The sequence below is a fragment of the Aulonocara stuartgranti genome, assembly GCF_965226115.1.
Source record: "Aulonocara stuartgranti genome assembly, chromosome: 6".
NCBI lineage: Eukaryota > Metazoa > Chordata > Actinopteri > Cichliformes > Cichlidae > Aulonocara > Aulonocara stuartgranti.
This window is the reverse complement of record NC_138944.1, coordinates 31,022,683-31,047,371: the sequence shown is the minus strand read 5'-3', so window position 1 is coordinate 31,047,371 and position 24,689 is coordinate 31,022,683. Positions and strand designations below refer to the sequence as shown.

Sequence of the window (24,689 nt, the reverse complement as noted above, 5' to 3'; positions counted from 1 at the left end):
AATCACAAAGTTGCACCCCTTATCTGAGAAAGAGACTGTTTGCTGGCCTGAAGCCGTTTCATTTTGTGTAACGTCTGTTTGCACTTGTAGCAACACACGTTCACGCTTGTCGGCATCCGACAATGCTCTTTGCTTTGTTTAAATGTATTCATTGATGTTGGTTCATTACGCTTTAAAAGCCTCAAGCAGGAAAGGTGGTATACCTAAACCAGTGGTGCAGTTGATCATTTTTAAATTGTTTCCAGTCCCAGGGGTTTTATGTAACAAGCTTTAGAAAAACAAATGTAGGGGAAATACACCCTCCTCCTTACAGCTGAAGGACACTTAAAAATTCTAATAATGACCTGAAATATCATTAGATTATAACGCCATCGAATATTACATATCAGTGAAAGGGACACTTCTACTATTACGAGTACACTGGAAGTTGAAATTAGATTCACATGGGATGACAACCAGGTGTGAGCAGGAGGACTCCAGACAGAAAGGTGTTGATGCTGATCAAGCTGGAATTGGTTATAGAACCATCTCTAAAGAACAGACTGTATACAGATGGACAAAATTTAAGAACAGCTATCGACAGAGTTCAGTGCAAGAGCAAAAGTGTTAGAAATGCTGTCGACAGACCTGACGTGCACAGTTTATGTGAGTAAATCCAGTCTGAAGCTGTTTTGTACAAAGAAAAGGACAAAAATGCCTCTAAAACAATGTGCAGGACTGATCAAAAGTTACCTGAAGTGTTTAATTGTAGCTTATTGCTTCACAAGCAATAGTTTTACCTCTGCACACCACCACAGTGGATGTTAAAAACAATCGAGATCTGATTGAAGTGCAGCCTTTTGTCTTTAATTCAGGGGTTACAACTGTTTATGAATAACAGCTGTTTTTATACACAGTCCACCATTTTCACATGCTCAAAAGTTACTGGACAGTTGAGTGACAAGCAGCCTTATGGCCGTGAGTCCTGTTCCCTCAGTTAGCCATGACAAGTTAAGCTCATGACAGGAGTGGGTTCCCAGCGTTGTTCATCTTTTCTTGGTAGTCGTTCACTGGAATTCTCGATATAAGGCCCAAAGAAATGTTGATGCAAGTCAAGAAGGATGAAAAATCAAAATAAGCCTATCAGAGATAACCAAACCAACAATCTGGTAGATTCTTAAAATGTAGGAATGCACTGACCACCTCATCGACATCAAAAGACTTGAAACCTGAGACCATGGAAGACAACTGAAGTGGATTGCTAAATTCTTTCCTTGGTAAAGAAAGCCAACTAGGAACATTATCAAGGATGTAAATGAATCATTGTCAAGGCCTACAGTCCAGAGACACCTTTACAAGGTGAAAACCAGGGGTTATACTCAAGAAGAGGAAAGCCAGGTAAGAGACACACAACATCTAAAAGAGTCTGCACAGCTCTGAGGGCATCTCAAGGGAGGAAACACAAAATTTTGCTGAAATAGCCTCTGAAAATGGGATTTTATGAAAAAGAAAAAGCCTTATTCCTGAACAGTTAATGCTATACTTTAAAGCTTAAAGCTAAAAGTCCGACCTTCAATCCCATCTCGATTTTTTGATTTTTTTAAGCGATTGTTCGAATACTTATGGACTGTATTGTATGTTTTCCTCACACAAACATGTGATTTTTGCTCATTTTCCTCAACAAATGAATTAGAAAAAAAGAATAGAAACAAATCAGCAAATATTTATCAAAATATTTAAATATGTAAAATGTTTGTTTCATTTTTTCAGTTCTCTTTTTCACTTAGGACTTAATCTGATAATGTTTCAGCTTATAGTTCCAGAGAAATCTAAACAATGGCAGCTGCATGGCTTCTTTGTTTACTCAGACATTATTTTTTTTGTAGGAGTAAAGAGTTCATACGACAGAGAAAGTTGGTGGCAGAAAGTACACCTCATGCAAAGGAATTATCTTACACAGGAAGTAGCAGCTCACAGTCGGCCCACAAAACAATGCACGTCTTTAACCAGAGTCCTATTATTCTGAACAAAAACCTCATGTGCTTTAAATATTTTGGTTAGAGGCCACATAAGTAGATTTGAGGATATAAAAAAAATGTAGTCTCCTTCTTTAACCGCCATCCTTTTTCTTCTCACAGGGCATTCGAGGAATTGATGGGGCTCAGGGTTCAAAGGGAAATATAGTAAGTAATATAAACGCTGAAGACCCCAGATCTATGTTGATCTGTTCTGATGACATCATGTCTCCTCTGTGACAGGGACCGCCAGGAGAAGTAGGAGCACCCGGACAGCAGGGCAACCCTGGAATCATTGTAAAAGCAGTGAACATACACTCACAAATGTAACTCAGCTGCATACATGTATCTAAGGAAATACTAATCCTCTGTCTCTGCTCCAGGGTTTTCCTGGTCCTCAGGGGTTAGTAGGGCTGCCAGGAGAAAAAGTGAGAGTCTTTTACTTGGATTCTTTCCTCAGAGCAAAGAGAATCTCAGTTGACTGACTCATCTTTGTCTCACAGGGTCCTCAAGGGAAGAAGGGGATGAGAGGCTTGCCAGGAAATGACGGGCCCCCAGTCAGTAAATGCACACTTGTATTTCTTTACTTTTGTGATCGCTTGTGACATGATGCACTCCCTCAACTTCACACATCGTCTTGTCTACAGGGTCACCCTGGACGAGAAGGTACCCCGGGGGAAAAAGGACTGCCAGTAAGTTTGTTGTCTCTGAGGATTTATGTTGTTTTCATGGTATTACAACTGACTATAATATGTGAATATGCTCATTTCTAGGGTCCTCCAGGTGTCCAAGGGCCTGTTGGATACCCTGGGCAACGAGGAGTTAAGGTAGAAAATGCAACCTGGTTTGGCGATATATGGATATATGAATCCATTAATTTGTATATTTCTGGATATGTTAAAAGGCAGAGTGAGGTTTCCAGTTAGTAGGGTTAATCTTATGTGTATGTAACCACATGATACCAGTATCAACTGACACTACAGCAGCACTGACAGAGGAAACTTCTCTGTGAAGATATATGAAGTTCTAAAAAGAAAACATTTTTACAATTCAGTGAATTTATAGCATACAATATCCACAATATCAAAACTGCACGCCTGATATAGTGCAGGTCCAAATCAGACTCACCAAAGCATGGACTTCTCTGACCACTAAGTCTTGTAACTTGCGAGTGGGTTGTCAGAGAGAAAAATCCCACTGAGGTCTAAAGAATTTGAAATCAATTCAACTTGATCCCAACTGTTGTGTCAAGGCACGTTATATATTTTAAGGCAGAGGTTCTTAACCTGGGTTCGATCTAACCTTAGGGGATCGGTGAGTCGGTCTCAGGGGTTCGGCAGAGCTTCCGCCGTGACATGCACGGCTCATTTTGTGCACCAGTAAAAAACAGATCTATGTCTTCAATTTGAAAAAAAAAATCTTATTTTATTTTTCAGTAAAGAGGGGTTCAGTGAATGCGCATATGAATCTGGTGGGGTTCGGTACCTCCAACAAGGTTAAGAACCACTGTTTTAAGGTAAAGACCCTACAATGACAGAAAACCCCAATCAGATACGAGCACGTGCTTAACGACAGTGGGAAGGAAAAACTTCCTTTTAACAGGGAGAAACCTCCAGCAGGAGCAGGCCCTATGTAACAACAGATGGGGAGGCAGACAGGACAAAAGACACTCTGTGGAAGAGAGCCAGAGATTAATAATAACTAATGATAAACACAGAGTGAACACTTTGTGATGTTCCTCAGTCTATTCCTGAATAATCTGTAGCAGGAAGCATTACCCTGTTTAAAGAGGCCATTGTTATTAGGGAATACATCTGCCATGAAAGTGTGTATGTGGTCTCTAACCATGTACAGGGAAGTGGTACTCGCCAAAGTAATATCCACATGAACGCCAAGGTTTCCGAGCAGAACATTGCTTCCTGCTGCCATCGCTGCCCCAGGTGAACAACGCTCAAGTGCCCATTGTAGCAGTGGAGAGGGGTCAGCACGGGTTCTCTGAAAGGTTTATGCAGCTCTGTAAGCTGTGATGCACTGCATGTTCTGTCACCTTTCTGTCAGAGCCAGCAACGTGTTTTTGTTGCAGTTTGTACTACTGTAGCTCTACGTGTGCATTTATGTGCCATGGGCGCTGATGACTCAATCGCCGGTTCCCAGTTTGTCCCTTCCTGGAACACATTTGGAAGGTATAAAGGAGTGCATGCTGGGAACACGCCACAAGACCTGCTGCTACAGAGATGCTCTGACCCAGTCATCTCAGTTTCACCCTATGAGTGACTCAGGTCCTCACCATTTTCTCCTATTTTTGCTTCCAGCACACCAGCTTTAAAAACAGATTGTACATGTGCTGCGAGAGGAATCAGTTTTTACTATTGTGACTGATCAGGATTTGTCAGCGTACTCAAAATGTATTATTCTTCCACATTGGATTTCACCATAAGCTAAAGTCAGGAACAGCCAACTGTGACATTGTATCATGTGTTCTCTCTTTACTTGTTGACTTCCAGCTTTGTTGTCTATCTTCCTGTTTGACAGGGAGCAGATGGGCTCAGAGGTTTAAAGGGCAGCAAAGGAGAGAAGGTAACAAAGACAGAGAAACAGCGCAATTTGTTCTAAAATACAGTATACAAGGTATTTGTTCCAGAACCATCTGTTTAGGCTGTCTGTTAAATTATCTGGACATTCCTTTGTCTTCCTGTCTCCTCTCCTTTGCTGTGCCTGCAGGGAGAGGATGGTTTTCCAGGGGCCAAGGGGGAGATGGGGGCAAAGGGGGATGTTGGGGACAATGGAGCACCAGGGTCTCGAGGCGAAGATGGACCTGAAGGTCCCAAAGGCCAGTTGGGTCCCCAGGGGGAGGCTGGACTTATTGGTATTCCCGGAGAGAAGGTACAGAGCAAATCATAGCTGATCAGTAAAAGTATCAGTGAATAATCCTAACTCATATTGCACAACATGTATTAGGAGTCATGCTGCCTCTCTTTTTAGGGTAAACTGGGAGTACCGGGACTGCCAGGATTTCCAGGGCGACAGGGGCCAAAGGTGAACTAAACTGAATGAAAGTAAACCAGATGTTGAAGATATAATGTACGCAAAGCAAATCTATGCGTCTTTTTCCTCCCAGGGATCTGATGGGTTTCCTGGTTCAGTGGGAGCTTTGGGAGAAAAAGGGAAAAAAGTAAGTGGAGGGTTTGACATCGTGATGATATTTTCTCTGAAAAATGATGATGCTATTTCCTTCAATATTCTTCTTTTGTCCTCTAAATCAGGGCCCTGCAGGACAACCAGGAAGTGCAGGCCAGAGGGGACCAAATGTGAGTATCGTCTCAAAACAGATATTTGAGTAATGGCAGAAAGGACACGGTCAAGGATGCCATTGTCTCACTTTATGTCGGGGTCATTCTGGCTCAAATCAGCACGGGCTTTCTGCTTGAATCGTTCATTTCCATAAAAGTTTTATGGTGCAAAAATAAATATGATGATTTTGGTGAAATTTTTGCGTCATATATCAAATAGTTTTCAAGGCATGCTTTTTTGAAAAAAAATTGACCCATTTTCAGGCCTTTTCTTCTCTCATTTAAATCTGCAGCAATGTCTGAACATGAGTATCTCAAAAACTATTAAAGATAAAAGCCTGGAAATTTCAGTGGCCTTTCTTACCATCAAGATGAATCAGACTCTGTGATTTGAAACAAACATAAAAGTTTTGGCTAGTTAAAAAGTGAAACAAAAAAGAAATCCTGCACTCTTGCAAAGTCCTATATTGGAACATAGACTAATAAAAAGGTTTAATATTGCAAAAGACAATTAGTGGCGATTTCTGAATAGCATGTATTTGAATTTCACAGTACCGTAAAGTAAAAGATGTAAATACTTTATACAAAATTCTTAGTCACAAATGAAAAAAATACTATGATGTTTTTAATATAAATTGAAGAGGGACAAGAACATTGGCTGATTTGATCATAGTCTGTATAATTTTGTTCTTTTTTGTAACCTTTTTTTTGTACGTCTTCAGCTACAGCCTGCATTGAAGAGACCCTCTTATCAACATGTCACATCAGCTGCAACATGGCTGAGTTTTCACAAAGCAGCAATCATCAGAATCAGCCCTCATTTTGAACTCATTTTGACCTCATTTGCAAATTTCTGTGGCTGTATGTTGCACAGATATTATGGCAGTGACAAAATCTCTCCACAGAAAGATCGACATATAAACATCTGAAAGTACTACCTGTGTAGTAAAACTGGCACATTGCCGTTGCCACATTTACGGACACACTGTTCAGAAAGATGGAGCACATCTCCATTCAGATAAAATCCGATGCATGAAGAATTTTACCATCACATCTGCACATCTTCACATCTTTCCCAAAATGGTTTCTTCTCCTGTCCTCTCCTCTCTTGAAAGAAATTGAGCCATACTGTGTAGAAAATATGGTCATCGCCGTGATGATGTCACCAATCGGTTTGTGAAGCCCTGTTTTAAAACATCAGTGTTTTGTCACTCCCATGCTCCAGAGTGTAAAGAGTGTCGATTCATCAGCGATCAAGCCTGGTTAGCAAAATTCTGAATTTATGGGTGAAGAGCATAGCCACACGTATCTGCTAATTAGGCCAAAGTAACAAACAAGCATCAGACACAACAAACACAGGCGAGAGAGACAGTTTGGTGACTCAGATTAGAGGAGTTTAAGGCTGGCAGAAAGCTCGCTGCTACAGCTCCCTGCATTTGCACATCTGTCAAAAGTGTGCAGAAAGGCTGTGGCTCTAACTTTAAGCCTTCAAAATGAATTAAACAGGTGAGTTATCAAAAACTCCAGGCCTTTACTGTTGTCACGAAGGACTAAATTAGCTATAAAAAACTGTAATTGAAGCTTTAAATATGGTTACATCTGCTCTAAATTTATTCACCGGCCCACTTTAACAGGAAGCCTCTAGTGGCTGTTCAAAAAATTACATTTTGGCACTTCCCCATTGACTTTTTTGTTTTTGAGCCTCACAGGTTGCCACTTGCCCAGCAGTAATGTACATGCCTCTGCAGACGCACTGACTATCTTCCTTCTCAGATCTGTACAGGTTTGTTTGCCCTAACTTTGAAGTTTCTTCTTTGGCAGGGTGCACGAGGTGCCAGGGGAGCGAGAGGGCCTACTGGTAAATCAGGAGAAAAGGTTTGTTGACTGTATTGTTAGCCAATGGCAAAATCCTGTCACCATTAGCTATGGTTTAATATTTTTACCCATTACCGCCTCCTTGTTCTTCTTCTCTCTTATATTTTCATAGGGTGCTTCAGGACATGATGGCCCACCAGGGCCATCTGGAGAAAGGGTAAGAAAAATACTTTTAACCTATATTATCTTATCTTTAGATTTTGCTGTTTATAGGCTATTTTCTGTTTTTTAGGGACCTCAAGGGCTACAAGGAAGGAATGGAGAGCCGGGACCTAAAGGAGCAGTTGTGAGTGCAGTACAGAGATATGTAGACACATTCACAAAATTTCACACATACAGTGATGTGAAAAAAAGTTTTTTTCTCAGGAGTGTATGCAGTCCTGTGAAAAATTAAGTACATGATTCAGAACCGCTTTCAGCAGCAATAACTTGAAATAATCCTTTTCTGCATGTCTTCATTAGTCTCTCATAGGATTGTGGAGGAATTTTGGTCCACTTTTCTTTACAGTTTTGCTTTAGCTCATTGAGGTTTACGAGCATTCATTTATGAACAGCTCTATTTAAGGTCCCAATTTAGTATTTGAACTAGATTCAGACGTGTTGTTTGACCAGGCCTTTGTAACACCTTGATTCTTTTGTTTTCCAGCCGTTCTGTTGTAGATTTACTGCTGTGCTTTAGATCGTGGTCATGTTACATGACCCAGTTTCAGCCAAACTTCAGTTGTCACAGATTTTCTCAGATTTAATTCTGGAATAGTTTGATAAACAGAGGCATTCATGTTTAACTCACTGACTGCAAGATGCCCAGGTCCTGTGACTGCAAAATGAGTCCAAATCCCCAGCCCTCCATCACTGCGTTTGACAGGTGGTATGAGATGTTTTTCCCCAAACATGGCGCTGTGCGCATGTGTCATAGCCAAACATCTCCCCTTTGTTCTCAACATGGTTCCAGAAGTCTTCTGGTTTATTCTGATAAAACTTTGCACCGGGAGGAGGCCCTGGGGCAGACCCAGGACACGCTGGAGAGATTATATCTCTCGGCTGGCCTGGGAACGCCTTGGTATTCCCCCGGATAAGCTGGAGGAGGTGGCTGGGGAGAGGGAGGTCTGGGCCTCTTTGCTTAGGCTGCTGCCCCCGCGACCCAGCCCCGGACAAAGCGGATGAGGATGGATGGATGAACTTTGCAAACGTTCTTTTAGAAAGTCATGAATGTTAAGATGTAACCTGTTAACTGAGGCCTGCAGAGTCTAATCTTGGGGTGAATCTGCTAGGACATCCACTCCCAGGAAGATTGTGGTATTATGTTAACGCATATCCAAATGCACCAGACCATTAAACTACCAAAACATCTGCTTTTATAGAGGTGCTTGTGCTTGTTGATGATCATTTAATCAAGTGCATTTGATTACCTGCTCCTGATTGCTCTTTATCCTCTTAAATCCTGTGGACGCATTAAGAGTGCATTTAGTTTTTCACAGGACTGCAAATGGTGCTGTGGAGACTTTTTTTGACATAGATGTACATTTAGAACTGATTCATTGCTGTTTACAACTTCTTCTTGCAAGAAGAAAATAGACCAAGTTAGGAGGAAACCGAGTTTGTAGATCAAGCTGAAATTCTGTACAGTAAACAAAACAAAGATGAATTTGACCTCTAAGTGATTATTTGATATTCTACACTCTAAACTATTACCAGGTTCATGACTTGTTTAAAAGGTTGAAGGTGAAGGGTATTTTACCACCTCATATTTAACTTCCTGAGCTTCATTTCTCACCAAGTGTCTCTGTGTGTAGGGTCCAGCTGGGAAAGATGGGCTTCCAGGTCACCCAGGCCAAAGAGGAGAGCCGGTGAGTGAGGTCATGGGTCGTTGGTTAAAGATGTTCTTTTTGTCTCCCCACACACAAAAACTCATCTGAACATGCTTTATTTCCATATTTTCTATGCTGCAGGGATTCCAAGGAAAGACTGGACCCCCAGGACCTTCAGGTGTGGTGGGGCCTCAGGTAAGCACGAAAGTGTGAATCCTTCATGTGCTGAATGTTTTCATTGGTATTACTGAGCCAGTCACATTGTTATATTTTTTTCAGGGCAAATCAGGAGAGCCCGGCCCACCAGGGGACCGAGGTCACCCAGGAGCACCAGGTGTACCTGGAGAGCATGGTTTACCTGGGACTGCTGGGAAGGAAGGTGGAAAGGTCAGTCCACATTCGCAGGTCCACAGTGTATGATAGAAACACAACGCATGCTTCAATTTCACTATGCTTTTCATTTCCTCTCAGGGGGACCCCGGTTTACATGGGACATCTGGGAAAAATGGACCTCCAGGCATGAAAGGGTTCAGAGGGAGCAGAGGAGCCCCGGGCATTATGGTAACACACACACACACATTAATATTTAGTTCTTACTTTCTTAAGATTAGGAATAATATAAGATATAAATTCAAAATGATGTGTGATATTTCCAGGGACCTCCTGGTCTGAAAGGTGGATCGGGACCTCGTGGGTCACCAGGAGCCATAGTGAGTCTACAGCATGTCTTCTGGGTTTCTGTTTGTTGCATAGTTATAAAGTAGAATATTTCAAACATTTTAACCATTTTTGCTAGACTGTGATCAGGTGATTTCCGATTCACATATTCACTATAAAAAATTAAACAAAGACAGAAATGACACAATGGAGAGAAACCACTTGAGAGATCTTGAATACAAACCCAAGTATCAGAGTCAAGCGTGGTTAGTAATCCCAGCAGATCTTAATGCAGTCCTACATTAGCTAATGGCACAGCTGTTACCCTTTTTTTGCTTCCTCTTGGTAAATCACACTCATGGCACACTGATAGATACAGTCGCTACTGCCTGTGCAAGCCACTTTGTGGCTCAACCCTTGCTGACAATCAAAGTAATGTCCATTGTTCTGTCAGGGATTCTTGCTGTTGCTTTCCTGCTTTTTGGCAGAATATACTGACAAACATAATTTGCTGCAGATGGATAAAACAGTCCGATCTCAACTAAAATGGTCCTGAGAGAAATGGTGACTGTATGACAAATACTCTCCTGCCCCAATAAAAAGCTAATCATTTTTTTTAAAACAGCCAAACCAGAAAACATCAAGTCATTCATGTTGCTGCCTTAGCAAACACAGTTTGTAGCTCCAATGTGCATGTGTGGTTGAAGTAAAACCTAAAAAGAAAAAGCCAAAAGCACTTTTCAAATAGTATTTGGCATATATGTTATTTATGTCAAGTGCTATTATTTTCCTACAATGACTAAAAAAAACCCCTGTTTTTTAAGCATTCAAGTGTCAACATGGTGTACTGATTGTTTCCAGGGGCCAACGGGTGAGAGGGGCCCTCCAGGACCAGCTGGTGCCATTGGACAGCCTGGTAGGGCCGGAGCAATTGGAGGACCTGGACCAATGGGAGAGAAGGGGGAGCCTGTAATTACATCTAATCTTCTATGTTCTTATATTATATTTGCCCATTTGGTCCATTTTCATAAGCAGCATGGATGAAAAACAAAGATCCATCAAAGTAGTCTGTCTTTGGTTGGATTGTTAGTTTTTACTATTGATATGTTTTTGTACAGAATAACAGGAATTAAATGTGTGTATTTGTGTCCCAGGGAGAGAAGGGTCCAATAGGACCGGCAGGTCAGGATGGGGACCAGGGACCTGTAGGGATGCTTGGGGCAATGGGCACTGCGGGACCTGCAGGAGAGGACGGGGATAAGGTAAAACCAAATGCACCTGTATGAGCCGGAGGGGATGGGTGAGTATGTGTCTGTACTGTTGTTATAAGCTGTGTCCTCTGTATGTGTCCACAGGGAGAGCAGGGAAAACCTGGACAGAAAGGCAGCAAAGGAGACAAAGGAGAAGGAGTGAGTCTGGAGCCGCAGACGTACATACTCAATAGTGCACAAAAACATGATCATACATGTTTGTTTCATCTTCCCTCTCTCCTCACAGGGGCCTCCAGGGCCTACTGGCCCCCAGGGGCCGATAGGTCAGCCTGGACTTCCGGTGAGTTTGCTTCTCTCATTTTTTCATTTTGAGGGTTTTGAAAATTGAAATGTCTCAATTTACACTGTCAGTGTCAATTCTTCAGCTAGCTTTTCACTTTGTAGTTTTTTATTTACCGTGGTGTGTATTTCATGATGAAACTGTATTGTATTCTTACCAGTAGTATGGGTACCAAACATCTGACGTATAAATAATTTACCCATCAGATCAATCCCTTCATAAATTATTTCCATTTGGTACTTTGTACTGATACTTCACAGTTTGTTGTCTCTCTCAGTCAAACAGGTTTAGTGGGAATTACATCATTTCAGAAAGTTAAATAAACAATTTCAGTCATAAAGACATTTCTCACTCTCCCCTGCATAACAGGGTCTAGATGGTTTGCCAGGTCCTCGGGGCCAACAGGGCATGTATGGCCCCAAAGGAGATGAAGGTCCCAGAGGCTTCAAGGGCTCTACAGGACCAATAGGATTACAGGTGAGACTCTTATTTTATGAAGGCAAACAATAAAGTCTGCACTCTCGTCATATAATGCTGTATGTGTTCTCCAAGGGCATGCCTGGCCTACCAGGAGAAAAAGGCGAGAGTGGCCATGTGGGACTGATGGTGAGCTCTTAATCTGTTTTATTATTTGCCACATTTTTTCCACTCCATTTTCTATAATCAGTAAACTTGTTTCTGTCTCATCACATAATTTAGGGTCCACCTGGACAACAAGGACCTTCTGGATCTCAAGGACCTATTGGGGGGCAGGTAAGTCTCACAGGCATATTTGTGGATCTGCATTTAGTCAAGCGCTTGATTTATGTTTTGATGAAATTAAAAAGTCTCTGTGGTGAACAGGGGCCACCTGGTCGTCCCGGGATGATTGGGCAGCCAGGTGTTGTTGGAGAGAAGGTAAAGAAAATAACAAATAAAACAGCTTTTAGATATTGATGCTCTTTCCAGATGATCTTACACCTAATTTGCCTTCCCTCTTAGGGTGAGGATGGTGAGGCAGGTGATCCTGGAGCAGTTGGTGTTTCAGGAAAGCCAGTGAGTTTGTTTGCTTATTTGGAAGGCACGGACATCCTTTAATCCATTTATAATACTCAATTTTTTTCTCTTTTCCTTTGACATACCCAAGATGATCACTTACTCTGTTCTTTTGTTGTTTTAGGGAGCAAAAGGAGAACAAGGGGAGAAGGGAGATACGGGTCCTCCAGGAATGTCTGGTCCTCCAGGAGCTAGAGGCACCCCAGGGGAGGATGGAGCCAAAGGCAATGCTGTAAGTGACATTCATGACAAAAAAAACATACTATTTAAGTGTTTATCAGTATTATAATACTAGTCAACCCAAACCACTGTAATACACTATGAAAATCTTTGATTGCCTGATTACGTTTAATATAGTTTGTGGTACCCTAACATTCTTCCCTTCCTATACTGTTTAATGTACTAGACAAGCAGGAAATCCTACTCCTACTCCAACCACTTGTTGGAAACCTGTTCAATTGCTTATTAACACAATCTTTTCACATATTCAATGCTCCAGTCACATGTCGGGAACTGTTGGGAAGTGCATTTAGGCATGTAGAACTGAGCATCAGAATGGATAGCAAAAGTGATCTAAGTGACTTCGAATGTAGATTTGTTGATGGTTCCAGATAGGCTGGTATTAGGCTGGAGCATTTCAGAAACTGCCAGTCTACTGGGATTTACACACACAGTCATCTCCAGACAAAGAATGGTCTGAAAAAGAGAAAATATCCAGTGAGCAGCAGTTTTCTGAAAACGCCTTGTTGATGCCAAAAAGAGAGAATAATCAGAGCTCATATGAAGACAACAATAACTCAAAAAACTACTTGTTACAATCAAGGTATTCAGTAGAGCATCTCTTAATGCACAGCAGATCAAACCTTGATGAATATGGGCCTCAGAAAGAACTATAAAAATAAGGCTAGCAAAAAAAGCATTTAGCAATTAGCTAAAGACTTTACTACTAGCTTAAGACTTTAGAGACAGAAGCTTCACAACGCAGTGCTGTATTTAATTTCCATAATATATAAACAGTCAGAAAATCAAAGTAAAGTCCAATTAAGCAAGAAAAATTATGTTACGGAACATTTCAAGGAGTATTTCATAAAGAACATGATTAGAAAGAGAAATAATCTCACTTTAAAACTTAAAAGTGTTGTATACTTTGTAGCGAATGCACTGTTTCAATCATTTATGAAATACACTCTATGATGTACAACATGTTGGTGTAGTAGCGCTTCTCCTTCACTCTCCGCAGGGTCCTATAGGTCTGACTGGGGACCTTGGACAGCAGGGAGAAGCTGGACCCAACGTGAGTGTCTGCTCTTTGTTTTCTTCTTCTTCCTTCTCTTCTGTTTGATCTATCATCCTCATTCTGTTTGATGCATCCACTTTACAGAACAAAGACTCACCAAAAAAGAGCTTTCTAGGATAAAAAGTCATTATTTTTTTAAAGGACTTCAATGTTTCATCTTTGTCGGTTGCATTGCACTTGCAGTTTCCTGGAATTTGAATGAATTCAAACTAAAATGTTAAAAATATATGAGGACCCATAGAGAGGGAGATGTGGAATAAACCAAACTTTGAAATTACATCCGAGCTAAATTTGAAAACACCAGGCAAACATATATTTTAGATGATCTGTGGAGAAACAAAGCTCCTCGTGAGCTCTTATATTTCCACTGGAAACTAAAGTACATAAAATCCTCATTATGTAACATCTTTGTAGTTGTTGTTTTCTCAGTCAGACATCTACCAGGCTAGTTTTTTTCTTATTTTTTTCCCATTTTATTGCTTTTAAAGCTGTTATGTGTTCCTCTGCCCACAATCTTTGTTCCCCCATCAGGGTGTTGATGGCCTCTCTGGATCTAAAGGAGACACAGGAGACCCTGGAAACCTTGTAAGCTGTAGACTGCTGTATGAACACAAAAGAAAACGCAACATAATGACCGACCAGCTAACCTTTTTCTTTAAATGTACCAGGGACCCCCAGGGGCACCCGGGGAACCTGGACCACCTGGGCCTCCAGGGCGAAGGGTCTGTCTGTTTTTCTTATGATGTTCTTTTGTCTGCATGCAGAAACCTCATTTTCTATTTACTGTTAAATCTGAAGATTAAAACTTCTGCTGTTGGGCAGAGGTTGGGAGTATTTTTGCTTAATGCATTCTCACTGTGCGTATGTGTGTGTGTGTTTGTGCATGACTGCACCCTTATGACAGATTCAGGTTAAAATGTTTTAAAATGTTGTTCTTCAGGGCCACATGGGGAAACCAGGAAAGGAAGGAAAAGCAGGCCTGAAAGGAGCGAAGGTGAGAGTTTGAAACAAGTCTTTCAATAATAACTTCTAAATACTGGCAGTGCCTGAAAGCTGACTTGCTCTCTGTCACTGCAGGGTGCTCTGGGATTGGAAGGTCCCATTGGGAAGACGGGCCCTGTGGGAGCCCAGGGGCATCCTGGCAAGCCTGGTCCCCAGGGTCTGAGAGGGATCCCCGGGCCTGCAGTGAGTTAATTTAGGAAAAGCACAGAAGGAGTGAGTAAAGCACGGAATACATGATGTTTCAATCATTTCTTTGTCTTCTTTCAGGGTGAGCAGGGTTTAAATGGACCACCAGGCCAGACAGGACCACCAGGTCCCATGGTAAGATAACCCATCAAATAGCAAATCTGAGAAGTTTTCAACAAAATCACGCTTCCATCTTGCATTAAAACCACAGTTTGATGTTTTTGCATATTATTCTAAAGATAATTTAAAAGAAAAAATACGTGTGTGTAGCACATAAAACCGAACTATAAAGGTTAACATTACATTGCAATATAAAACACCTAGAGGCAACTGTTGTTGTGATTTGCGCTATATAAATAAAATTGAAGTGGATTGAATTGACTCATCATTTCATCTCCTCAGGGTCCACCGGGTATAACAGGACTGAAGGGAGACCCCGGCAAGAAGGGAGACAAGGTGTGTTCATACTGTACTCACAAATATTCAAGTTATCCTTTACTGGGACTTTTCTTTGACCTCATCTCTGATATCTTTGTAGGGTCATGGTGGTGTAATAGGTCTGATAGGGCCACCAGGAGACATTGGAGAGAAGGGTGACAGAGGACTACCAGGAAACCAGGGATTACTGGGTCCAAAGGGAGATGAGGTGCTTAAAAAATGCTTGAACACACTCTCCAAGCAAGCAAATAACACAAGATGTGTAGAGGTGTATCATGAAAGTCCAGTATCAAATCATGGAGACATCTAGATGCTGCTGTCACAGTTTTAGCTTTATGATGATATGCAAAGTATAAAGTTTGCTATAAACAATGGTTTAGTATCTGTTTTTGATAGAGTGAGTAAAGAACTGAAATTTGTCCAGTTATATAAATGTAAAGAAAATGCATATTTAGTCCCTGAAGGTTCTTATCTATTTCAGATATTATAATGTCATGATGTTACCTAGCAACCACCTTCCAATGGGATAAAATTACAAAATGTTATTATTTATGATAATAGTGATAATAATTACTATAACCACTTATAAAAGTATCACATCATTTTAATTTAATGGCAGTAATATCTAATTTAGCAAATATTAAATTACATGTTTGGCACATTAACTTATGAAGTCAAGTTTACTGTACTTAGACACTATATGAAAGGTTTAATGCCACATAATAATTATGTAAATGTAGTTAAAGCGACAGGATTTTAAGGCAGAGTGTCTTGGTATACTTTTTCAACCTTGAACAAAATCTTAGATACAAGTGTTTTATTTAGTGCTGTCAGTGTTAATCTCATTAAAATGACGTTAATGCCACAACCGCGTTAACGCGGCAAAATCTCCGTTAGCGAGTTAGCGCGGATCGGCCTGTTGAAGGTGAACAGAGACAGTTCACCTTCAAAGTAAAAGCTGCACCTTTTGAAGTGTGTAGCGCTAAACCAAAGAAACAACTTGCTTTAACAATAAGAACAATTCATAAATATCATAAGAACATATTTCTGTCACTTTTTATCATTGATAAATTGTTGGTATGACTGATGATTGCGGACACTGATCTGTTTATTAACTACAACATGATCATTATTTTTAATGTCTATATACTTTTAATCGGTTTAAACAAATATCATTTGGCATTAATCCCAAGCTTTCCAGTATTATTCTGATAATTAACTGCACGTAAAAGGAATCTGCTGACTATGTTCACCCCACTGTGTAATATTAGGGTCCAGTTGGTTCATCAGGTCCTCACGGTCCACCTGGTCCTACGGGTCTGTCTGTGAGTTTGCACGATTATTTTCCTACATGACTTATAAACACATAAGCATGGAGATTTCTGAAACAGTGCATCCGTGTTTCCTCTTTTTTGCTCTCTCATTTCTCTCATAGGGTGTGATTGGTCAGAAGGGCTCTAAAGGAAATCAGGTAACTCTGAGATTCATCATTTCACACAACTGAATTATTCAGTGCTGTTATATTACACCATAACTACTCATAACTGAAACTGAAAGACTGATCATTTTGTGGCTCATTTAGGGTCCAATTGGTCCTAGAGGAGACACTGGGCCCGCAGGACCTCCAGGACTCCCAGTGAGTAATATTTAGTTCATTCAAGAATCGTATGACCTTTGTTTACTTTGCCATTGATCCATGTGCATCTGGACTCTTCTCTTCTTTTTTTGTCTACTTCAATCCATTCTTCTTTCTGTCTTTTCATCTACTTCCGTCTCAGGGACTACCAGCAGCTGGTGTGGTCCCTCTGCCACAACGAGGCAGAAGGAGGAGAAATCACTCCTGGGTGGATGGTGCTGCACTTGAAGATGAAGAGGATGGGGAGGAGGAGGCCATAGGTGGGGGAGAGGAGGAAATGATGCAAGGGGATCAGGCGGAGCAGGACAGCCAGCTAAACGAAAAGAAGGGCCAAGGCATGGAGGAAGTGTTTGCCTCTCTATCCTCGATGAAAGTCGAAGTAGAAGGTCTGCGCACCCCGCAAGGGACATACCACAGCCCCGCCCGCACCTGCAAAGAGCTTTGGCTTCTCCACCCAGATCTCCCCAACGGTACTTCATCAGTTTATGTTCTTGGCCATCTGTTGAGCACAGCTGTCTCATTTCAAGATAATCTGTAGATTTTTTCTGCTGCTTCTGTCTGCTGTGGCCTTGGCCCCCCTGAGGTCCTCTCTTTGTCTCTCTATCCAGGCGAATACTGGATAGATCCCAACCAGGGTTGCCATAGAGACTCCTTCAAGGTGTTTTGTAACTTCACCGCACAGGGAGAGACGTGTCTGTACCCCGACAAGAAGTTCCAGTCGGTTCGTTTACATAAATAACACAGTGTGCTATTTTTTTGGAGCAATACGATTAACATTAAAAATAAGCAGGAGGCTGTATCAAAAGCTGCATGATGTAAACACTATTTAGTCATCACCAGTTTGCTGACTGTGTGAATTTGGAGGTGATTCTTTTGTTTGTCTGTTTTTAGGTAAAATTAGCATCCTGGAAAGAGGAAAAGCCTGGCAGATGGTACAGTCAATTCAGGAAAGGAAAAAAGGTATAGTTTGATGATTATTGCACATATTTGTTGGGCTTAACACATCTGGATGAGTGCCAGTTGCAAAGCTTTAAAAGAAACTCTGAATTTTAGAGACACTTGGGGCAGATTTACTAACAGACTGTGCCAGCACAAAATCCTCTTTTGGCATAAGAAAAGCTGCTGCTGGTATTTACTAAAGACACACAGTGTCAGTTTGCAACTGAAGGATGTTTTTGTAGCTGGCCTCTCCACATAAATATTTGTCTGGGATTCTCTTCCAGAGCTTAACATTTTGAGAGGATAGGATTTAAATGATTAAACGTGATTTATTAAAGTTTGTAGCCTCACATTGAGTTAAATTAATAGTGAAATAAGGCATGTCTTATTTTTTTCACCTCATCCGGCTTAGGAGTTAGACCAGATTATCTACTCATTAGAAGGTTGGTGATTCGATCTCTGGCTCCTCCAGTCTTCATGCCAAAGTTTTCTTGGGCAAATTATTGAACCTTGATGCACTGATTGGATTGTTGAATGTTAGCTAGAAAGTAGGGTACAAAATGCCTATGTAAGGACCAGTAAATTTACTTAAAATAACATTAATTTTAAATAACAAAGAGAACAAGTTAGTTATAAGAATGAGTAAGGCAGATGGCTCAAAGCTGTGAGTCCTGTGCCAAAGCTTTGGCTGTCTAACTCAGTCCTCACCCTGCATGTTTAGACCCAAGCCCCACATATTTCTGGCTCTCAGTAACACTGTTTTTATCAAACAGAGCTGAACTTAATTGAACTGTAGTTAACGCGGAGTGTCGGTGGATGATGCCTCAATAATAAAACCTCTTTTACAGAGAGTCAAGTTACTTTTTACAGTGAGCAGAGGTACTTATAGTAAATCACACTTATAGTCACATTTCTACACAGAAATCAGTACACAGTGAAAAAGTCTTTGACGCCTTTACTCAGAAGCACTCGCACAAAGAGTGACTTTCATGTCATTTCTTTTTTCTTAGTTGTTTTTAACATATTGAAATATCTGTTAGATTCATGTCTGAATGTTCTGTATGTAGTATTAAAACATTGATCCAGCAGCCACAGAGTGAAAAAGACACACACAAAAACATCTGGGGTGAATTTACACACATTAACAGTATCTTCATCAAGGCTCTGGATCTGACTGTAAACACTTTTACAAGTGGTACAGGTCACCTGTTACCCACAGATTTAAGGTTTAGAAAGGTTTGTAATATTTTGCATCTTTGTCTTTGCTTTTTTGCTATTGTAACATCGTGTTAATTTGTCGAACCAAGTAAATCTGGTCTAAGCATCTTACAGATTTCATGAGTAATTCCAAACCATCTGATTTAGACTTAGACTTTGGCAGCAATCGTATCAGTGATGGGTACACCAGGAACTGTCTCCCTCACTAAAGGCCAGTTCATGCTTTTTGCATGCAAACGTCAGAGTGACGCACATTTCATCATGTACATAAATCTGTGTGGGTGGATGAATACTCCTCTGCAGACGTGCAGCCCAAAATATTTGACTGAGTGGACTGCGCAGACTGCATGGGCCAGTGGGGAAATAATAAATACTGTGGGATATGTGACGAGGTTTTTTGTTATCCACAATTTTAGATTTCAGCTTTAAATGAATACAAAGACACAGATGGCTTTAAACTCCTGCTAAGAAATAGTTCCAACTTCTCCAGAAATCCTGTCCGCCTACTGTGGTACTGTAGAGATGGGATGGAAACACACTCTGGCTTTAAAATCGCTTGGCTCACCTAAAGAATCATTGGTGTGTTGCAGCAAGCCAATTTGTGACTATAGCTGCTGCATTCTACTGCAAAGATCCTGAAACTTAAAATTATTTAAAAGTCAAAGCTAACCTCTCATGAACATCCATGGGGACCATGTGTTTTTTCTGGTTTGATGTAAGGGGCAGCAACCCTGTCAATAATAAAATATTTATCTGTCTGTATTGCAGACAGGTGCATAGTATTTGTAATAGCAACCATATTCACATCTGCATGTGTTTACCTTAGCTGGCTATTCTCATGGGAAAATTGGCTGCATTAAAAGCTAATAATAATAATAATAATAATATCATAATAACAATAATAATAACAACAACAATAATAATAATAAAGCTTGAATAGGTTTGTGTCCTTGATGTTCAACTGCAAAATAAACATACATTTTTATGCTAATTATGGTACTTTCGTACTTATCATGTCAAGTAAAAGGAAAGTCCAGCGGTTAATAGCGGAATAGGCAGCATGTTCTGCAAAACTTGCTAACTCCAACAAGAGGAAGAAGAAGTCTGCAGGTGAAGACAGAGAATAATTGTGCAGCCAAAGCTGCCCAGCTAAGACTGTTAAAGAGGAGAAATTAAAATGCTTTTTGTTTTTTTAAGTTTTAGTGAGGGAGGATTCAGGTGAGGGCAAAAATCTGAATGTGTGCTGCTCCGTCAAATGAACTGCTGTGGCCTGGAGGGACGCAGGTGCTGCTCCATTCTTGTCTTTACGAGTTCAGAATTCTGCAAAGGGTAGTAGACTTGGAAAAACAAGCTCAAAGAAAACTTCAGATTAATGTTAAACAACAGTTGTGTGGTAAATTTAAATTTAAAAATAATATAACAGTTTAAAAAAGCTAAGAGGTATGAAAGTTGGTTTGTAAAACTAGTACTCTACGTGTACTAGATGTGCCCGTTTCTTGTCATTTCAAAACATGTGTCTCTCTGACTTGTGCTGCACTTTGCTCGGCGCAGCAGGAAACCATTATAGACACGAATGGGTTTCAGAACACAGCGCTGCGTGTGCTGCGTCCGATGTGAAAGGGCCTTAAGGCTAGGAAGCTTGGTTAACAAGTTTTTGTGTGCATATTCTGATTTACACTTCTAGGGCAAACATTTGTAGAACCAACAATGTAACCTACTTAAATGCCCAGCGGTCAAAGGAGATTGCAAAGAAAAGCGTCTGGACTTCTTTAAGTTGCTTGAAGACGTTTCACCTCTCATCCGAGAAGCTTCTTCAGTTCTAAGGTCAAATGGTGGAGAGTCCCAGATATAAACCTAGTGGGAGTTTCCCCCCACAGAGGGACAAAAGGACCCCCTGATGATCCTCTAATCGCCTGAGCCAAGGTGGGAAACTGGGCGTGGGTCCCAATCAGCCAGAGTTTCGGGTGTGTTCATTGTGAAACCTGGCCCCACCTTATCATGCGAATTCCTGAGATCAGATGGCCCAGGATGTGAGTGGGCGTTAAGGCGTCTGGGAAGGGATCTCAAAACTGGATTATAGATGGCAGAGAGTTGGTGTCGTAAACCCCCGCCTCTGTTCAAAGATGGTCGCTCACAGTGGACATAGATGGCTTCTTTGTCCATTCCCATTTTATTACAGTGTATCCATATGAATGGCCCACCCTGTATAATGACCTAGTCTGCAAGATCTTCATCTCCAACCTCTAGCAGAGCTATGGCAGCATTCCAAGGGAGACTGGGGACACTGAGTCCAAATAGATCATGTTTAGCATCTCCACTGGTGAAGCTGCTACTCTGAGCTGCGGCTTCAGGGTGTTTGGTGCCCGTTGTGGTGGTGACTCCCAAACTAGATGGTGGACACTGGAGGTAAAGGGAATAATCAGGCTGAAGGAGTCCTATCAGGCTTGGTTAGCCTGGGGGACTTTGGAGGCAGCCGATAGCTACTGACAGGCCAGTGGGCAGCGGCTGAAGCAAAAACTGGGAGGAGTTCTGCAAGACCATGGAAAAAGGCTTTTGGACTGCCTCGGAGAGATTCTGGCAAACTGTGAGGCAACTTGGGAGGGGAAAGATGTGCTTTACCTGCACTGTGTATCGTTGGTGGAGCGCTGTTGACTTCGACTGAGGATATAGTCGGGCGGTGGAAGGAATACTTCGAGGACCTCCTTAATCCCTCTGACATGTCTTCCGTAGAGGAAGCAGTCTGGGGATGAGAGGGCCGGTGGCAGTAAATCGGACTTGGTCCCGGCAAGGCTGCTCTTTGCCTTTGTCATCGATCCTGTTCATAATTTTTATGGACAGAATTTCTAGGTGTAGCCAAGTGGGAGAAGGCATTTATTCGGGTGGTCTGAGAATCTTGTCTGCTTTTCATACATGATGTGGTTCTGTTGGCTTCATCAGGTGGTGGCCTTATGAAGCCACCCTACTCTCATCTATGGTCATGAGCTTTGGATAGTGACCGAAAGAATAAGATCGCAAATACTAGGGGTGGAATTGAGCTTTGTCTTTGCTGGTCTCTCCCTTAGGGAAAACAACATGTTTGTTTGATTTTTTTTCTCTCTATTTGCCCAGCATTCAGATAAGCGAAGAACCTTTGTAACGCAAGTAACAAGATACTTGCAACCGTAAGGTGATTACCGAATTTAACATAGCAATGCTTTACATACCGTGCTACTGAAAAATGTAATGTGATTGCAGTAATGTGTTACTTTGTAATGTGTTACACCCAAAACTGTTTGCAGTTATATTTGCTTTGTCTGCACTGTTTTGACTTTGTATGGTGTTGTTAATGAGTCAGTGTGATCTTGGTGCTCCAGTTTTCCTACTCCGGGTCAGATGGCGTTTCAGTCCACATTGTCCAGATGACCTTCCTGAAGCTGCTAAGTGCCACAGCCAAGCAGATATTCACCTACCACTGCCTTAACTCTGCTGCTTGGCTGCACACCGCCACGTACAACCACGAATACGCACTGCGCTTTAGAAGCAGCGACGGCGAGGAGCTGACATACGAGAACACACATTACATCACTGCACTATACGACGGGTGTCGGGTGAGGAACTCAGACACGCTTTTGAGGATAACTTATTAATTAATGATTTTATTATTTATTTACTTTATTCAATTGTCTTTGTCTGCTCTAGACACGCTCAGGGCAGGAGAGGACAGTTTTGGAATTTGACTCTCCGCTGTCCAACACGCTTCCCATCATCGATGTAGCTGTGTCCGATTTTGGAAATAAGAACCAGAAATTTGGTTTCGAAGTTGGCCCGGTTTGTTTCAACGGTTAACAGAGTCAGGGAGTAATTTACAGGGAAAACGAGCCATGGACATTTTTTACATGCAGGGATAAAAAGAAAAAAAAAATGATTCAAAACCACATATTTATAAGTTGATATACCTACAACAGTGTTCCTTCTTCTGTACACACACTCGTTTGCATACTCTGTCCTTCATTCACACAGCCCTGTCATGCATTCTCACTGTGGGCTTACATGCTGTGATTAAGAGAACTGCATACATGTAATGATTGTTAAAAACCCCTCAGCGACACTCATTTTGTCCTCTTTTCTTTTTGAAGGAGTAAGTGGTGCTCTCACAGTTTCATTCGTGTCCTTCTGTTCTTACAAATAATGAGCTGTGCACTCAAATCTCATCCATATGTAGTCACACAGAAGCATGTTTCTGCAACATTCATTCTCCACGTTCTTCAGCATTGTCATCAAACCTCAATTTGTTGTGTTGTTTTTATCTGTTGTTGTTGTAATTTTTCAATTATGCCAATCTGTTATGTCATGTATATTGGAGTTTAATTCATCATGGTGCTATAATGGAGCTCCTTCTGGAGTAAATATTTTTAAAAAATGGGTACTGGGGCAGTGCATTTTTTTTCTTTTTTTCAACATTGCGAAGCCATGTTTAATATTTTTTTCTGCTTAACAAACTGTGGTGTGTGATTGCCTCGAGATCTTTCTATGCATATATGTGTGGGGAAGTGACTGATTAACATATTTTAATAAAAGTACACAATGTACATTTAAGTTAATATGATGAAATTTGTTTTTTTTTTTTAGTGAATACATTTGCTTAACAAAGACAACTCCAGGAGCAGCTTTAGTTCTGCAATTTCATAATACATGTCAGTTTGAAACTGTTCTTAGAGCCTGCAGGTGTGTCGGTCTCAGCAAATGTTGATGGTTTCTTATTGGTAACTTATTTTTTATTTCCTTTAAACTAAATCGCACTCGTGGACACATTTAAAAGATAGAACATGAAAATAAATAAATAAATAAAAACTAATGAACAAGATTAGCTACATAAAAGCTGCATAAAATTGCTAATCACATTCCTTAATAATCAAATTGCATTTGAAATTTAGCTGAATTATGCACACTGTCATGTACAATGTTGAACACACTATATCAGATTAGTTGTGTGTGGTCTGCTAGGTTGTGTTACGTTACAAGTGATTACCAATTCCTTCTTTTACCAACATTCAACCTTTATTTTTAGTTTTTAAAATCTTATTTATTTATTTATTTATTTTGTATCTTCAAGTACTGCAGAGCTATGGTAGTTAGCATATCTGACAATTGTTTACAGTCACTTCATTGTTTCCAATTTCCTGTCACAAAGAGAGGTGCTGCCGCTGTCAGGGCTGGAGCTCCAGTTGGTGGTCGGTGGGACGTCATAATCTATCTTTGACACAACAGGTAACTGCTGCGTGATACTAAAATGAGAATAATTCTTAATTGGCTAGTATTTCTCGTGATGACTAGCAAGAGCAGCAATCTTTAAACGTCTAGTTGTGCGCATTCTTAGTTTCTTGGTATGAAATCCACCTATAATAAAGTATCTTGACCATAAGGGTAGAAAGTATAAAATGTTACAAAAATTGATTTATGCACTAAAATGCCATTCATACACAGCTGCACAGAAACCTGCTTCTGCAACATTCGCTCTTCATGTTCTAAGTAAAAGTATAAAAAGGGGGAACCTTGTTTCAGGTGAAAGCAGAAGTGTCTTAAACGAGCATTCTTTTTAATGGCCACCGGTGAGGCTACAGTTGTCACAAAAAGATGTGTGGTCTGATAGAAGTCATCATCTGTCAGTCTGCCCCAGGGCAGCTGTGGCTACAACTATAGCTTGCCTCCACCAGTGTGTGAATGTGAGAGTGAATGAATAGCAGAACTGTAAAGCACTTTGAGGGCCCAGAAAAGCGCTATATA

At 41.0% G+C, this 24,689-nt stretch overlaps 1 protein-coding gene across 2 annotated transcripts in view; it reads left to right on the top strand.

The window, feature by feature from the left end:
- The window catches only part of LOC309709391 (uncharacterized protein), a 47,359-nt gene extending 23,853 nt beyond the window's left edge, over positions 1-23,506 (top strand). For both annotated transcript variants that reach the window (XM_082537996.1, XM_082537997.1), the window contains exons 22-66: positions 2,118-2,162; positions 2,238-2,291; positions 2,378-2,422; positions 2,498-2,551; positions 2,642-2,686; positions 2,768-2,821; positions 4,527-4,571; positions 4,716-4,877; positions 4,977-5,030; positions 5,113-5,166; positions 5,258-5,302; positions 7,106-7,159; positions 7,272-7,316; positions 7,392-7,445; positions 8,953-9,006; positions 9,109-9,162; positions 9,247-9,354; positions 9,439-9,528; positions 9,624-9,677; positions 10,486-10,593; positions 10,779-10,886; positions 10,980-11,033; positions 11,122-11,175; positions 11,545-11,652; positions 11,728-11,781; positions 11,875-11,928; positions 12,019-12,072; positions 12,157-12,210; positions 12,335-12,442; positions 13,451-13,504; positions 14,039-14,092; positions 14,176-14,229; positions 14,448-14,501; positions 14,585-14,692; positions 14,777-14,830; positions 15,098-15,151; positions 15,234-15,341; positions 16,405-16,458; positions 16,569-16,604; positions 16,716-16,769; positions 16,912-17,239; positions 17,378-17,490; positions 17,661-17,729; positions 22,280-22,513; positions 22,605-23,506. In XM_082537996.1, coding sequence (XP_082394122.1) covers positions 2,118-2,162; positions 2,238-2,291; positions 2,378-2,422; positions 2,498-2,551; positions 2,642-2,686; positions 2,768-2,821; positions 4,527-4,571; positions 4,716-4,877; positions 4,977-5,030; positions 5,113-5,166; positions 5,258-5,302; positions 7,106-7,159; positions 7,272-7,316; positions 7,392-7,445; positions 8,953-9,006; positions 9,109-9,162; positions 9,247-9,354; positions 9,439-9,528; positions 9,624-9,677; positions 10,486-10,593; positions 10,779-10,886; positions 10,980-11,033; positions 11,122-11,175; positions 11,545-11,652; positions 11,728-11,781; positions 11,875-11,928; positions 12,019-12,072; positions 12,157-12,210; positions 12,335-12,442; positions 13,451-13,504; positions 14,039-14,092; positions 14,176-14,229; positions 14,448-14,501; positions 14,585-14,692; positions 14,777-14,830; positions 15,098-15,151; positions 15,234-15,341; positions 16,405-16,458; positions 16,569-16,604; positions 16,716-16,769; positions 16,912-17,239; positions 17,378-17,490; positions 17,661-17,729; positions 22,280-22,513; positions 22,605-22,751 — 3,501 coding nt within the window. In that variant the 3' untranslated portion in view covers positions 22,752-23,506. The remainder of the gene's footprint in view (positions 1-2,117; positions 2,163-2,237; positions 2,292-2,377; positions 2,423-2,497; positions 2,552-2,641; positions 2,687-2,767; positions 2,822-4,526; positions 4,572-4,715; positions 4,878-4,976; positions 5,031-5,112; positions 5,167-5,257; positions 5,303-7,105; positions 7,160-7,271; positions 7,317-7,391; positions 7,446-8,952; positions 9,007-9,108; positions 9,163-9,246; positions 9,355-9,438; positions 9,529-9,623; positions 9,678-10,485; positions 10,594-10,778; positions 10,887-10,979; positions 11,034-11,121; positions 11,176-11,544; positions 11,653-11,727; positions 11,782-11,874; positions 11,929-12,018; positions 12,073-12,156; positions 12,211-12,334; positions 12,443-13,450; positions 13,505-14,038; positions 14,093-14,175; positions 14,230-14,447; positions 14,502-14,584; positions 14,693-14,776; positions 14,831-15,097; positions 15,152-15,233; positions 15,342-16,404; positions 16,459-16,568; positions 16,605-16,715; positions 16,770-16,911; positions 17,240-17,377; positions 17,491-17,660; positions 17,730-22,279; positions 22,514-22,604) is intronic.
- The last annotated feature ends 1,183 nt before the right edge of the window (positions 23,507-24,689 follow it).